General features: G+C 36.9%; 2 protein-coding genes and 1 pseudogene across 6 annotated transcripts in view; 2 read left to right on the top strand and 1 right to left on the bottom strand.

The window, feature by feature from the left end:
* Nucleotides 1-14,481, top strand: part of SPP1 (secreted phosphoprotein 1) — an 899,378-nt gene that overhangs the window by 97,116 nt on the left and 787,781 nt on the right. Inside the window, exon 1 of one of the 2 annotated variants that reach the window (XM_050790490.1) lies at nt 4,382-4,387. The exons of the other annotated variant lie outside the window; for it this stretch is intronic. The gene's annotated coding sequence lies outside the window, so the exon portion shown is untranslated. Of the gene's footprint in view, nt 1-4,381; nt 4,388-14,481 lie in introns of those variants that run through there. 2 annotated transcript variants of the gene reach the window in all.
* KLHL8 (kelch like family member 8) overlaps nt 1-14,481 on the bottom strand; it is a 57,656-nt gene that overhangs the window by 3,110 nt on the left and 40,065 nt on the right. For 3 of the 4 annotated variants that reach the window (XM_050790466.1, XM_050790465.1, XM_050790468.1), the window contains 4 exons: nt 13,791-13,934; nt 12,095-12,206; nt 6,228-6,396; nt 5,860-6,019 (listed from right to left, as the gene is read on the bottom strand). In XM_050790466.1, coding sequence (XP_050646423.1) covers nt 5,860-6,019; nt 6,228-6,396; nt 12,095-12,206; nt 13,791-13,934 — 585 coding nt within the window. The remainder of the gene's footprint in view (nt 1-5,859; nt 6,020-6,227; nt 6,397-12,094; nt 12,207-13,790; nt 13,935-14,481) is intronic. The other variant, XM_050790467.1, reaches the window with a different exon arrangement.
* Nucleotides 2,077-3,613, top strand: LOC126955008 (uracil-DNA glycosylase-like; annotated as a pseudogene).

Here is a 14,481-nt window from a genome sequence, read left to right as displayed (position 1 = left end):
ACCCCAATCTTTTAAAATCATTTTAGAATGGTTTAGAGAAAATTTTTTTAAAAAATTCATCCAATACCTGTCTACCACCAACAACTACTATTAGACATTGTCTACAATTCAACGTAAGATTAAGTGACATTTTCCTCAACACTAGGATTAAAGATCTTCTAAGTAGGGAAAAACTGGAGTCCCTGTATCTAAGCAGATAATTTAGAGAAAAAGAAAAAACAAAACAAAACACAAACATTCATAAATTTGTCCTTAGCCATCTAGAGACAAGCAAGACAGTACTGAGATTCCTTCTCTGTGTATTATATCTTAAACAGTAAGAAGGTATAAGAAAGGAATAAACTGAATCATGTGATTCATCCAGATAAAAGTTAAAGTTTTCCAATTGTTTCCCTTAATACTATAATCGCCATCATAATTACAGAGATGGACTATGACTGAATTCTCACCAATTTTTGCCAAAACAACATTTTCCTGCTACATATTCTAGAAGATAGCAGTCCTTTCTATAGCTCGTTCTAACAATGTACTTAATCTATTCCTGAGGTTATAGACACAGTTATTTCAATAGTGCTCCTTCCTTTAAAAACAAGTGTGTCTCTTTTTAGACTCCAAGTCTAAATGAATATAATGGCTTTCTTTGGTGACAGCCTAATTTATTGAGAATAGAAAGTGCTGATAGTATGATCAATCTATTTAAAAACAAAGTCAGAGGCTGGGCACGGTGGCTCACGCCTGTAACCCCAGCACTTTGGGAGGCCGAGGCGGGCACATCACGAGGTCAGAAGACGGAGACCATCCTGGCTAAATAAAATGATGAAACCCCGTCTCTACTAAAAATACAAAAAATGAGCCGGGAGTGGTGGTGGGCACCTATTGTCCCAGCTACTCGGGAAGCTGAGGCAGGAGAATGGTGTGAACCCACAGGAGGCGGACCTTTCAGTGAGCTGAGATCACGCCACTGCACTCCAGCCTGGGCGACACAGCAAGACTCCATCTCAAAAAAAACAAAAAAAACCCCACAAAACAAGGTCACAAAAAAAAATTCAAGTCAACTTCTCTAATGGGTTTAATTTTATTAAATCAATTAAAATGAAATTCACCAATTTTATCTGCATTCTTTCCATGAATTCTGACAAATGTATAGTGTCACTGCCATTACAACCATTACATAAAACATTTTTTCATTATAATAAAGGGTTTGGTTTTAATTATTGCTCATGCTAATGTAGAAGATTAAGGGGTTTTTTAAATTTGTTTTTTGTTTTGTTTTGTTTTGAGACAGGGTCTCACTCTGTTGCCCAGACTGGAGTGCAGTAACACAATCACAGCTCACTGCACTGTCAACCTCCTGGGCTCAAGCGATCCTCCCACCTCAGCCTCCCAAGTAGCTAGAACTATATGCACATGCCACCACTCCTGGCTATTTTTTTTTTATTTTTTTAAAATAGAGATGAGGTCTCACTATGTTGTCCAGTCTGGTTTTGAACACCTGCCCTCAAATGATCCTCCTGCCTCCACCTCTCAAAATGCTGGGATTACCCGGGTAATCCCTGCACCTGACCAAGTTTTTGATAGTTATATTTTATATAGTCTTTTTCCATAGTCTTCTTTTTCACTAGTTCCCTATCATTTCCCCAGATAATGCATAAAAACATATTATAATGAAGAATTCAAACCAGGGATAGAAAAAGTAAAATGCAATTAGGATGTTAGACATGCCCACACCTTCAAATTTTTCTTATTCAGATCAGTTGTACCTGTTTTAAGTAGAACTTGAATGACCAAGATTTTTTTAATGTTCAACCTGAATCATTCTTATTTTTACCATGTCTGTTCTAATTATAAGGGTCCAAAAGATTAAAAAAGTAACAGCAACAATGTTATTCCTGTCGACATATAACATATGTCAATGCCTGTGGTAGACAGGGAGCTGTGAGAGGTAGCAATGATGTAACCTAAGAACTTCGGATTCACAGACCCAAGTTCAAATTCCAGCTTTGCCATTTATTTATGCATGTGACCGTGAGTAAATTATTCATTCTCTCTGAGTCTCTTGACTACCTTACAGTTGTGATGATCAGGCAAGATGTAGAGGTAAATTATGTTATTTCCCTTCTTCCTTAATACACATGAGCACTGAAAGATTCAGCATTACTTCTGCTACTTATAGATATTTATATGCATTTTCTTATAAGAAATATGTTAAACACAGCATTCTCTTATAAGAAATATGTTAAGTAACACAATTTACATCAACATATATGAACAAATATGACCTTTGCTAGTGACAACTTCTCTGAATTCATTTCCTCCTCTATAAAGGAAGGTATTACTAATCACAATATAGCTAATCATGTATTGGGGAACTACAAAGTGCCAGACACATTTTGAGATGCTTAACATGTATTATCTCTAATTCTTAAAATGATTCTGAAAGATAGGCATTATTCCCGTTTCATAATCATTTAAAGCTTTGCTACTGGAAGTATGTTGTGTGAACCTGAAACTGCATCACTATAACTTGAGAACTGTTTGAAACACAGAAACTAGGCCCCTCCTTTGAAATATAACAAGATCTCCAGATTATTCATATGCACATTATGATCTGAGAAAGCACTGATCTAATGTTCCTCCCAACTCTGCAATTCAGTAAGTCAAAAAGCAATATAGACCAATTACTGAACACGACAGCCAGGGCAAGTCTTGCAGTCCCCAGGTGGTGCACATTCGCTCCCGCAGCCCCGCCAGGAAGCAATGTGCCTGCAGCCCTGAGACGGATGACCTGGGGACCAGCAGGAGGAGAGTGAGGAAGCGGGGGCCGGTCCCGCCAAGAAGGCCCCAGCCAGACAGGACAAGCCCAAGACGCTGCCCTTTTTGCCACTGGGCAGTTGGTCAGTATCCAGAGCAACGAGGCTGCGGCCCTACTCAGGCTCATGGCATGTAACGTGTCCATGGGCTTTGGTGAGAGTTAGAAGCAGCACCTCAACAGAGTTTGGGAAACGTTTTTTATCAAGGTAATTGGTTTGCTGCAGAAGAAAGGAAACATTACACTGTTTACCCACCTCCACACTAAGTCTTCACCTGGATCTAGATGTGTGACATAAGAGATGTGAAGGTTGTCATCCCAGGACAGGATCCATATCAGAGACCGAATCAAGTTCATGGGCTGCTTTAGTGTTCATAGACCTGTTCCACCTCTGCCAGGTTTGGAAAACATTTATAAAGAGCCATCTATAGATATGGATGGTTTTATTCATCCAGGTCATGGAGATTTATCTGGGTGGGCCAAATAAGGTGTTCTCCTACTCCAGGCTGTCCTCACTGTTCTGCCCCATCAAGCCAATTTTCATAAGGAAAGAGGAGGCTGGGAGCAACTTACCAATGCAGCTGTGTCCTGGCTAAATCAGAATTGGAATGGCCTTGTCTTTCTGCTCTGGGGCTCTTATGCTAAGAAGGAGGACAGTGCCATGCACAGGAAGCGGCACCATGTGCTGCAGATGGCTCATTCCTCCCCGTGTACAGAGGGTTCTTTGGATGTAGACAATTTTCTAAGACCAATGAGCTCCTGCAGAAGTCTAGCAAGAAGCCCACTGACTAGAAAGAGCTATGATCCTGAGCTGAGGGGTAGCCTGTCTCCATTGGTGGTTATTGAGAAGCTGTTGTTAAAGTATTTGTCACTTACAAAATCAAACTGAAAATTTTCCTATTAATTCTTAAATACTCTGCGCAAGCGGTAAAGCTTCCATAAAGCAGCCATGAACCAAGTTGCCCAGAAATGGCAGCTTTATGTAGCCACACATAGCAAAGGCTATCCTTTGGCCAAATGTCTGTACAACATGGCTTCAGCCTAAAATATGCTGACTTCTCAGAAGACAGATGAGGTCAAATGCTCACTTGGCTCTCCTTATCTCGCTACCCCCCGACCCCTTACCTTTATGGTTAAAGTGGGGAAGATGTATACCTTTTAGGTAGAACCATAGTTTGGTGCCTGCTGGTACTTGGTTTCACCTGGTTTGACCTTCAACTACAAAGTGTTTTAGGGGGTATTTTTGCATAGAAAGGCTCCCTTTTCCCAGCCTGGCAGGCATTCCAGTCTGTGCCAAGTACACTGCCCCCTTGATCTTTCAAGGGGCCTTCAGGTCCTTCCTTGAAGGAAGTATGATGGTTTTGCAAGTTTCTAGAAAACTGGCCCTGAAATTAGGGCTCAATTCTCTGATTGTAGCAGAGGTGAAGACTCCTAAGGAAGAGCCCTTGGTGTTGGTCTTAACAGACAAGGGCCGAGGGATGTGAGCTGAGTCTTGTTATTCTTTGGGCGTTTCGTGGAATAAGCAGTGAAATTTAGACAAGAAAGAATAGAAAAGAGAATCTTCTTTAATGGGGGGAGGTGATTTTCTCCTAGGGTTGTCCTGAGTTGGGGTTTTTAAGATAGCACAAACTTGCTACATGCTGTTTTTTATGGACTGAAATCACTTTATAATATTTTTTTCTGCAACACTGGAGAGTTTTAGTTTAAAGAAAATATATATATATATATAAATATATATATATATATATATATATCCTTCTTTTTCAAGACACAATCTTTATTGAGTCTGTACCTTTATCCTTGATCTTGTTAGCAACGCCATTTTTTTTTTTTTTTTTTTTTTTTTTTTTTTTTTTTTTTGCTGTTAGGTGGGTTAAAGCATTAACCCTGCATGGGGTTTGGTAATAAAAGCTTGTTAAAGTAAAAAAAAAAAAAAAAAAAAAAAAAGCAATATAAACATTGACATGACCTTTATTTATATGAAATACCTAGGCCAGGTGCGGTGGCTCATGCCTGTAATCTCGGCACTTTGGGAGGCCAAGGCAGGCAGATCACTTGAGGTCAGGAGTTCGAGATCCGCTTGGCAAACATGATGAAACCCTGTCTTAACTAAAAATACAAAAATCAGCTGGGCGTGGTGGTACACACTTGTAATCCCAGCTACTCAGAAGGCTAAGGCAGGAGAATCGCTTGAACATGGGAGGCAGAGGTTGCAGTGAGCTGAGATCACACCACTGCACTCCAGCCTGGGTGACAGAGCAAAACTCCATCTCAAAAATAAATAAATAAATACCTACTGGCTTACTTGAAGCATTCAACATAATTTCCCTTGAAATGAGGCTGAGAAAAACAAATCTTAGACCTTTTAAAATTTATTGTAGCAAAGCACATTCTATCTGTGTCCTTCCATTTAAAAACATATACCTTATTTAAATGTAATCTCCTTCTTTAAATAACTTTATTACTCTTAGAAAAATAAGGTTGTACATGTTTTAAACATGAAAGATGAAGATTTAAACAAAAATTATGAATGTGACCTTAACAATTCAGCTAGGCATGGTGGCCCATGCCTGTAATCCCAGCACTCTGGGAGGCCAAGGCAGGAGGATCACTTAAGGCCAGTTGTTCATGACCAGCCTGGGCAACACAGCAAGGACCCATCTCTACAAAAAATAGAAAAAAACTGGCTGGGTGTGATAGCATGGGCCTGTAGTCCTAGCTACTTGAGAGGCTGTGGCAGGAGGATCACGAGCCCAGGATTTCAAGGCTGCAGTGAGCTACGATTGTGCCACTGCACTTCAGCCTGGGCAACAGAAAGACACTGTCTCCCTCTAAAAAAGAAAAAAAAAAAAAGAATTCAAAAGCATCAGACTGAACACGTACCATTCTTCTCTGTTAATTATAAACAAAAGTTTTATAAGAAAGAATTCAAAAGCCCATTTCAGCACTGATTCTACTTAAGGCTAAATGCAATGTAATTTTTGTTACTCTGTTATATGACACTTGTCATTGTATATACTGATATATTAGAGAAATACCCATTTACTCACCAACTACGTATAAGCAACCATGAAGCTTGCTAACTCCATTGCCCGCTCTTCGTTGACCCATTTCTTTAACTTCTATCCACTTATCTAGATGTGGATCGTATCTCTCCACACTAGATAAAGAAGCCATTCCATCATTGCCACCTACTGCATAAACATGGTTCTAAACGAAGAGAGTCAAACAAAACACATTAGATTTTGAATTTACTTATATATTGTTCTAATGGTAAATTAGAAGGTACAAGGCAGTATCTCATGAAATAATATGGTATATAATATCTTCATACTGGTGATGATATATTGGACCTTTCCTTATTTTGGTTATGAATGTGATACAATGTAACTTAATGGCAAGTTGCCATATAACTTACTACTAGAGCAACAGAGCCAACTCCTCCACGGGGAGTATTCATTGGTGCCACTGTACTCCACTGATCAGATTCTATGTCATATCTCTCCACATCATTGAAGCAAGTATTGTCATCTAACCCTCCAATTGCATAAATTGGGCCTCCTAAGGAAGCCAAGGCAATTCCTCGCCTGCAAAGACAATAAAACATACTTTAGCAAATGGGTTTGTTTCCAGGAAAAAAGTCATATAAAATATTGTGCTAATGCAAATCATTTATCATGTTAACCTTCAAACAGTATAGTTTGTTTCCATTATCTTTAGATTTATAAAAGCTTTTGACTAGATGGCTACAGAATTGCCAAACTGTCTATGTGAATACTGCCCGCTAAAGTTGAACAGTGCATAGCCTACACAGGCTACTTTAAACTCAAAACAATAAAATATAACCCAACAAAATAGTATAAAAGAGTCCAAAATACTCAATTAGTGCACACACAGTTGCATAATTGAGAGGTTAATGAGTTGACAGAGAAGTTTTGCAGTGGAGGTCAGAAGCCAATCTCACTTACAAATCCATGCAATTACAGAGCTCATTTTGTTGCAGGGTTTTATTATACCACACAAAAGAATATTAAATTTTATATTACAGGTTGTATGTCACATTCCTTTATTTCTGAAGGGTATTTACTTCTCTTTGAAAGTAAGAGACTTAGCCCATGTTAAAAGCTGATTTATTTAACAGTGATCAGAATTTCTTAAAAATTTCTTAAAAAACACATTGCACCAATCAAAAGTTGAACTATTATCAAACTATTATTTTGTCACTAGCTTGGATAATTTATAAACCTCTACTACCTTATGTCTCATCTGAGACATAGCTGATATTAATGAGTTAATTAATACAAGTAAAGCACTAAGAACAATGTCTGGCCCATATTTAGTGCTATGAAGTATTAGCTTTTACTATTACTGAGAAAGCAGCTGCTTCACTGAGATTCTAACTCTAAATTTACCAGAGAGTATCCAACAAAAGAATTATTAAGGATAATGTTATCATTCACTTTCAGTCTCCTCAACCTCTTTTCTCTTGGGTATAAAGCTATGACTTACCACATACTGTGCTTATAAAAATGTTCAGCTGTGTGAGAACAAGTACATGTGTTCTCTAGAGTGTAAGGATGTTAGGTCAGGGAAATAAAGTAAGTATGCCTAATAATTGTCCCTCCCCTCAAACAACAAAAGCAGACAACATCATTGGGGCTTACTTCCTACTCCTCAAAACTGTCTTCGTTTTCATAACATCACACATTTTAGTCCACTCCTATCTGGCTAGTGCTTTTCAGCTTCCTTTATCAGTGCCTTCTTTACTCCATCATTAAATTATAAAGTTCCCTAAGGGTCACTCTATACCTTCTCTCCCTAAGCAATCCCATTCTTTCCACAGATTTGTGATAATTCAGATATATATTTTCAGACATATACCCAATTTCTACCTCAAATCTGTCTTGCTGGTTCTTCAACCTTAACTTTAATCTGAAATGAAACTCACTGCCCACCTCCCTGTGATGGCAGAATTTTAAGATACTCCCCATCCCCCATGACCTTCAGCCCCTGGTGTTACTCTCATGATTATGCTACATTATATGGCAAAACGGAGGTGACCTTGGTGGGCCTAATCTAATCAAACAAACCTTCAAAAGCAGAGAGGTTTCTCCAGCTGGTAGTCAGAAATTCAAAAAACCAGGTGAATGCAGTGTGCCACTATTTGTTTGAAGGTGTGGGGGGGTGACATGTGGAAAGGATCTGACAGTGTCTCGTAGCCAACAGCCAATAAAAATGAGAAACTCAGTCCTATAGCCACAATTCTATCAATAACCTAAATGGCCTTGGAAGTGGCTTCTTCTCCAGTGCCGCCAGATAAAAGCCTAGCCCAACCTCTTGATTCTGGCCTCGTGGGACCCTAAGTAGAAAGCCCAGCAAAATCTGTATCACTTTTGAACTGTGAGCTAATAAATGGGTGCTATTTTAAGCTGCTAAATTGGTGGCAATTTGTTACACAGACACAGAAAATTAATACACCCCCATGACAAAACAAGCAAAAATTTTATCCCGTTCACCATGTTGCTTTCCTAATTCAGAAATCATACTACCTATCCAGTTGCTAAAGGCAGAAACCGAAGAATCATCTTTGCCTCTATCTAATTGTTCTTTCTAATTATCATAAAGTCTTTTTGACTCTACACCTCTGAACTATCTTTCAAATATGTCCTCTATTCTCTATCTCAGTTTCTATCAGTATAGTCCAAGCCACCATTATTTCTTTACATCAAGGGATGAAGAATTACAATAACTCTTTTTGGTCTGTCAGACTGTTTTCACTCTGGTCATCCTCAAATCCCTTCTCCATTTTGTATGCAGAAGTTCTCTGAAAAGAGAAATCTGATCCTATAAAATGGCAGATAAAAATCCCAAAGTACTTCTTTAATCCTTATATCTCTGTTATTATGTTGGTTTTTGCCAAAGATTGGATGAAACTTCTCTAGCAAAACAGCAGTTGAATTTCTGTAATCTTTTAAAACATGCCCTGAGCATTTACAATCTGTGTGAAAAATAATAGAGCTACAATTAGTTTGTCATATTACTTGTTTATAATTTATATACCCCCAAATCATCTTTTTAGTATGCATTTCAATAAATTTTCACATGTGAAATATCGGTTATCTTTATTTTTTTATTTCATCTTTCCACTGAAATGGACACCGATGTTTGTTCAAGCTGTGAGTCTGTTGAAACCCATCATCCTGACAGTATGTCTAAAGATTCACGTACCTATTCAACAAAAAAGTTGTAAATGCCCACCACAAGACATACCAAGTGGTAAAGATACCACTTTGTTTTTTGCTACCAGCAGTAAAAAACATACCAATGTCTCTGCCTCTGTCTAGCTCACATTGTAGTTATCACATAGTATAAATCACTCCCTATTAAATCACTCCCTATTAAAGTATTAAAATGTCATTTGTAGACAGTGGGAGATAACAGTTTAAGACTAGCTTTTTTTTTTCTAGGATTCTTTCTCACGAGGGGGAAAAAACCTTAAAATGTCTTCACATTTCTTTTCAATCTTTCATATTTTAACACATGAAGCAAAAACTAGTTGAAAATATTGTCATATTATTCAAAAACAGAAAATTAGAGGCAACATATCCCCATGTGTGGTTTAGTTTTTAATTGCTCATTTTGATAACAAGTCATTTTTAACTCTTACAGAATGGTGCTAATTTGCCAACCATATAAGCCACAATGTCTGAGGTATGGTTTTACTAGTTCAGGTTTGTGTCTTTTAATTAAACCGTGGGTGATACATTTATATATATTAAGGTATGTATCATTATATGTCATATATATATATATATATATCACCTGCAGGTTTTTTGTTTTGAGACAGAGTTTTGCTCTTGTCATCTGGACTGGAGTGCAATGGCGCAATCTCAGCTCACTGCAACCTCTACCTCCTGGGTTCAAGCGATTCTCATGCCTTAGCCTCCCGAACAGCTGGAATTACATGCACTCGCCACCATGCCCAGCTAATTTTGTATTTTTAGTAGAGACACGGTTTTGCCATGTTGACCCGGCTGGTCTCAAACTCCTGACCTCAGGTAACCCGCCCATCTCGGCCTCCTTAAGTGCTGGGATTACAGGCCTGAGCCACTGTGCCCAGGCCACCTGCAGTTTTATTAAAAGAAACTCTTTAGCGATATTGTCAATATTTACTGAGATAGCCCTCTTCTCTCTTCTTGCATTATATTTTCACTCTGACACAGAGGCAGAATTATTCTACTGTCTAGTTTCATATAAATTATTAAGCTCAGTCTTTGAAATCCTCATGCCATTTACAGAACAATAAAGTTGAAAAAGAAAAATAATAGACAATAAAATTTAATCTCCCATTTGGTGCAAAATATATGTGATCTTTCTGACAATACAATTCCAGACACTGGGAGGAATTAGCTTCACTGCTAATATACTGAATCATAAATAAATATTTATTCCTTCCTATGAAAGCAACATACACCTCTTACAATATCTAGTTACTCCTGTAAGTTTTCTTATCTCCAGATCATAACACTTCAACTATTTTTTGTAGACAACATGGTTTTCAGATGTATTACTAACCTACTAATTTTCTTACATGCATTCCAGATTATCCTTCTCACATTTATAACAATCCATTTTTGTGCACCTTCTATATATCTTATTTTCAAATTATAAACACATTAGTGTACTAACAAGTTATGTTCATTATAAAACATCCACCCAAAATAAATTTTTAAAAATGTACAGAGACTCTAATCTTTTATTCTCATACCCCTACTGGTGTTATATATCCTACTTCAACAACACAGCTATAGATACGGAGAGATCAGTGTCAAGAACAATAAAACTACAAACTCCCTTAACCTAAGGCTTCACTTTTTTTAATGTAGGCAACTATATTATATTCACTTTTTTCCTTTCCTTTTTTTAAGAGCTGTGTTTCATAATGGTTCAGGTACTTTTCTCCATTTGAAACAAAAACCTGATTTCCCACCATGTTATGTTGTGCTCATGTGATTGAGTTTTTAAAATACCTAAGGCAGGTTTTAACCAGTAACTCTCATTTTAACATTTTTTAGGTTTTTGTCTAGAGTATATGTGGTCTACTTTGTCTTTGGAATCCTAATTTGGTCACATGCCTTAGTGATCTTTCCACCTTAGGATATCTAAAAATTTGGTATTCAAGTCATTAATGAAAGTGTCAAGCAGGTTAGAGTACTAAGTATGTTACTGAAAATCTCCCCTTTAGACTGATACATTAATCAACATATATTCCAGTTTATGTTGATGAGAATATAAATATTAGAACATAAATATGTAAATGAGCACATAAATATGTAAGCAATCACTTAAAATATTACTGCTCATCAGGATAAAAATCAATGAAGAAAAGAGAAATTGAGGACTATTTTCTTAACATGATAAAAATATAGATACCTTAGTCCTAAAGTCAGTATCTTACTTAATAGCGAAACACTAGATACTTTTCTAATAAGATCAGGAACAAGACAAAAACACCTACTGTCTCTGCCACTATTCACCTGTATTAGATTATTAGGCAATACAATTAGACAAGAAAAATCAGTAAGAAGCATAAGGATGTGTGGGGAAGCATAAGGATGTGTGGGGAAAATGACCCAAAAAGTCTACAGATTAATAGTACTGTATCAATGCTAATTTCAATAACCACTATGGCTGTGTAACATGTTAACATTATGGGAAGCCAGGGGCAGGGTAGGTGGCAAGGTTTTGCCATCTCAGCACTGGCATTTGGCATTATCTTTGCCACTGGCATTTGGGCTAGAAGATACTTGTTGTGCACTGTAGAATCTTTAGCAGCATCTCTGATTTCTTCCCATAGATGCTAGCAGCAATTTTCCCATCTCCAAGCTGTGACAACCAAAAATGTCTCCAGACACTGCCAAGTGTCCCACAGAGGAGGCAAAATCATCTTCAGTTGAGAACCACTGGTACACAGAAACTTTAATATTTTTGCAACTTCTCTGAATAAACTAAAATTATCTCAAAATAAAAAGTTTTAAAAATCAATGCTCATGTATAAGTGAAAACTGTGACTACCATACGGTACTCTAAAACATGACTGCATTTTTAATTCTTAAAAAAAATAAAAGGCGGTAACAAAGTATCACCTTGGACATGCTAACAAAATGTGTTTGAGAAGGTATTTAAAGTTTCTAAAGTAGAAAAAAAAGTTTAAAATAAGGCCTTTAAATTTTAAGAAACCTTATTTCCACCATCAGTTCAAAATAACTTTCCATGCTGATCTACCTCTTTGTGTTCATTGATGCCTTCATCATCCATTTATTAGTGAGAGGATCAAACATCTCCATGCTACCTAAATGTTCATTTCCATCATGTCCACCTACTGCATACACTTTACCTGTCAAATAGAGAAGTATTTTCATTTGACTCCAAATAAATAAATTCATAACATTAATGTTACATATATAAACATTATATAATTAAAATGTCACCATAAGTTAATTTTCAACAATTGTTGTTCTGTTCAACATTATCATCAATGTCATTTCAGTAGTTGAATGAAAAATCAATGTAAGCTTGCACTAAACATGCTGTTCTACATAAAGTTATTTCTTAGTAAATGCTCTAATATTTATCGCCCCTTTTAGGTTTCCCAACTTTTTATTACTTGGTAGATGAAATCACTAATCATGCCTTCAAAGAATGCTTAATAAAATGGAAAAACGCTCTTATTAGGTTATATTTTAACATATAAAACTGGTGGCTGAGCACGGTGGATCATGCCTGTAATCCCAGCACTTTGGGAGGCCGAGACGGGTGGATCACCTGAGGTCAGGAGTTCAAGACCAACATGGTGAACACCTGTCTCTGCTAAAAATACAAAATATTACCCGGGCGCGGTGGTGGAAGCCTGTAATCCCAGTCACTCAGGAGGCTGGGACAGGAGAATTGCTTGAATCTGGGAAGCGGAGGTTGTAGTGAGCTGAGGTCGCGCCACTGCCTTCCAGCCTGGGCAACAAGAGCGAAACTTCATCTCAAAAACAAAAAACAAAAAACAAAACAAAAAATACATATATATAAACTGGTTTGTGTGCGCATGCATGTACACACACACCCACACACACACAACTTCTTTGTTGTTTGGTTTTTCTTTTTGAGACAGGGTCTTGCTCTGTCACCCAGGCTGGAGTGCAGTGGCATTATGACTGCTCAATGCAGCCTCAAACTCCTAGGCTCAAGTGATCCTTCCATCTTGGCCTCCTGAGTAGCTGAGACCACAGGCATGCACTACTACGTCTGGCTAAATTTTTTAATTTTTTTGTAAAGACGAGGTCTCCCTACGTTGCCCAGGCTGGTCTTGAACTCCCAGGCTCAAATGATCCTCCCTCCTCAATCTCCATAAAACTGTTAATATGATCAACTTTTTTCCCAGATGATACAAACAAAAATACACAGAGAAAGACAGGAAAGACTGTGCGCCAAAATGTTAACTGTGACTGTTTCTGGGTGTTTGTGTTGCAAGCGGTTTTCATTTTTTATGAAAATGTTTTTATATTGTTAAAAATTCATTTATATTTTTATAATAAAAAAGTGACCTTTTAGAGTTTTCTGACAATTTATCCATGATTCTACAATTAATTCATTTTCAGGAATGAGTATTAAAATAAGATGGGTATTAAAAAAACTGATATGTAATTACAATTTGGGTTCAATAAACATTTTTCCTTGGTTTAGTTTTTTGGTAACTATATAACTCAGAATAGTTTATTTTAACTCTTTATATCTCTTTTCTCTGATATTCATCTCCACATTATGCGCACTGAGCATCTGTGGCACAAAGCAAGTAAATTATCACTAACCAAGCATTTTATTTAAAAATAATTTACAATTTAGTCATTTTCTTATATAAAAAATAAATTCTCAAAGTTGAAATATTTTTAAAAGAGCATTGTGATCATGTGATATTTCAAAGTGGACCCACCTTCCACAGAGATTACACCCACATGTCGCCTTCGACTATTCATTTCTGGTCCAAAGAACCAACTGTTTTTGTTGATAGAATAGCATTCAATACTGCGAAAAGGGTCACCAGATCCACCTCGACCACCTACACAAAACAGCACACCTAAAGGTAAAGCCACAAAATAGAGATAAATCATAGCTGCCAAATGAAAACAAAATTAAGGTGGAAAAATATTTAGAAAGTCAAAACTTTGGGTAAAAGTAAAAAGACAAAAAAAAAAAAAGTTATTTGGATAGTATTTAATGTTATTATGTTAGTATAAATCTAATAAAATTTTCTTCCTGTCCCTTCATAGAATAGGGTATATCAACTATCTCTGCTTGCTAATATCCCACTACAATATGGTCTATACTCTCATATACCGTCTAAAATTACTCTTGCTAAGGTTGTAACAAAACGAATCGGCCTCTAAGTTAATTTCTTATTGAACACAATTGTAGCACTTGATATGCTGATCATCCCATTTTTTTGGGAAACATCTTACTTCCTTGATTTCTATAATATCAGTCTCCTTTTATCTCCAATCATTTATTTCCTTCTATGCTTTCCATGTTCCATCCTTAGCCCATTTCTCACACACTTTTTGTTACAGGAAAAGTTCATCCCTTTGTTTTAGATTCCACCTATATCATAATACCTTCCCATATAC

The sequence above is a fragment of the Macaca thibetana genome, chromosome 5, assembly GCF_024542745.1.
Source record: "Macaca thibetana thibetana isolate TM-01 chromosome 5, ASM2454274v1, whole genome shotgun sequence".
Taxonomy (NCBI): Eukaryota; Metazoa; Chordata; class Mammalia; order Primates; family Cercopithecidae; genus Macaca; species Macaca thibetana.
This window is presented reverse-complemented; position numbering and strand designations above follow the sequence as displayed.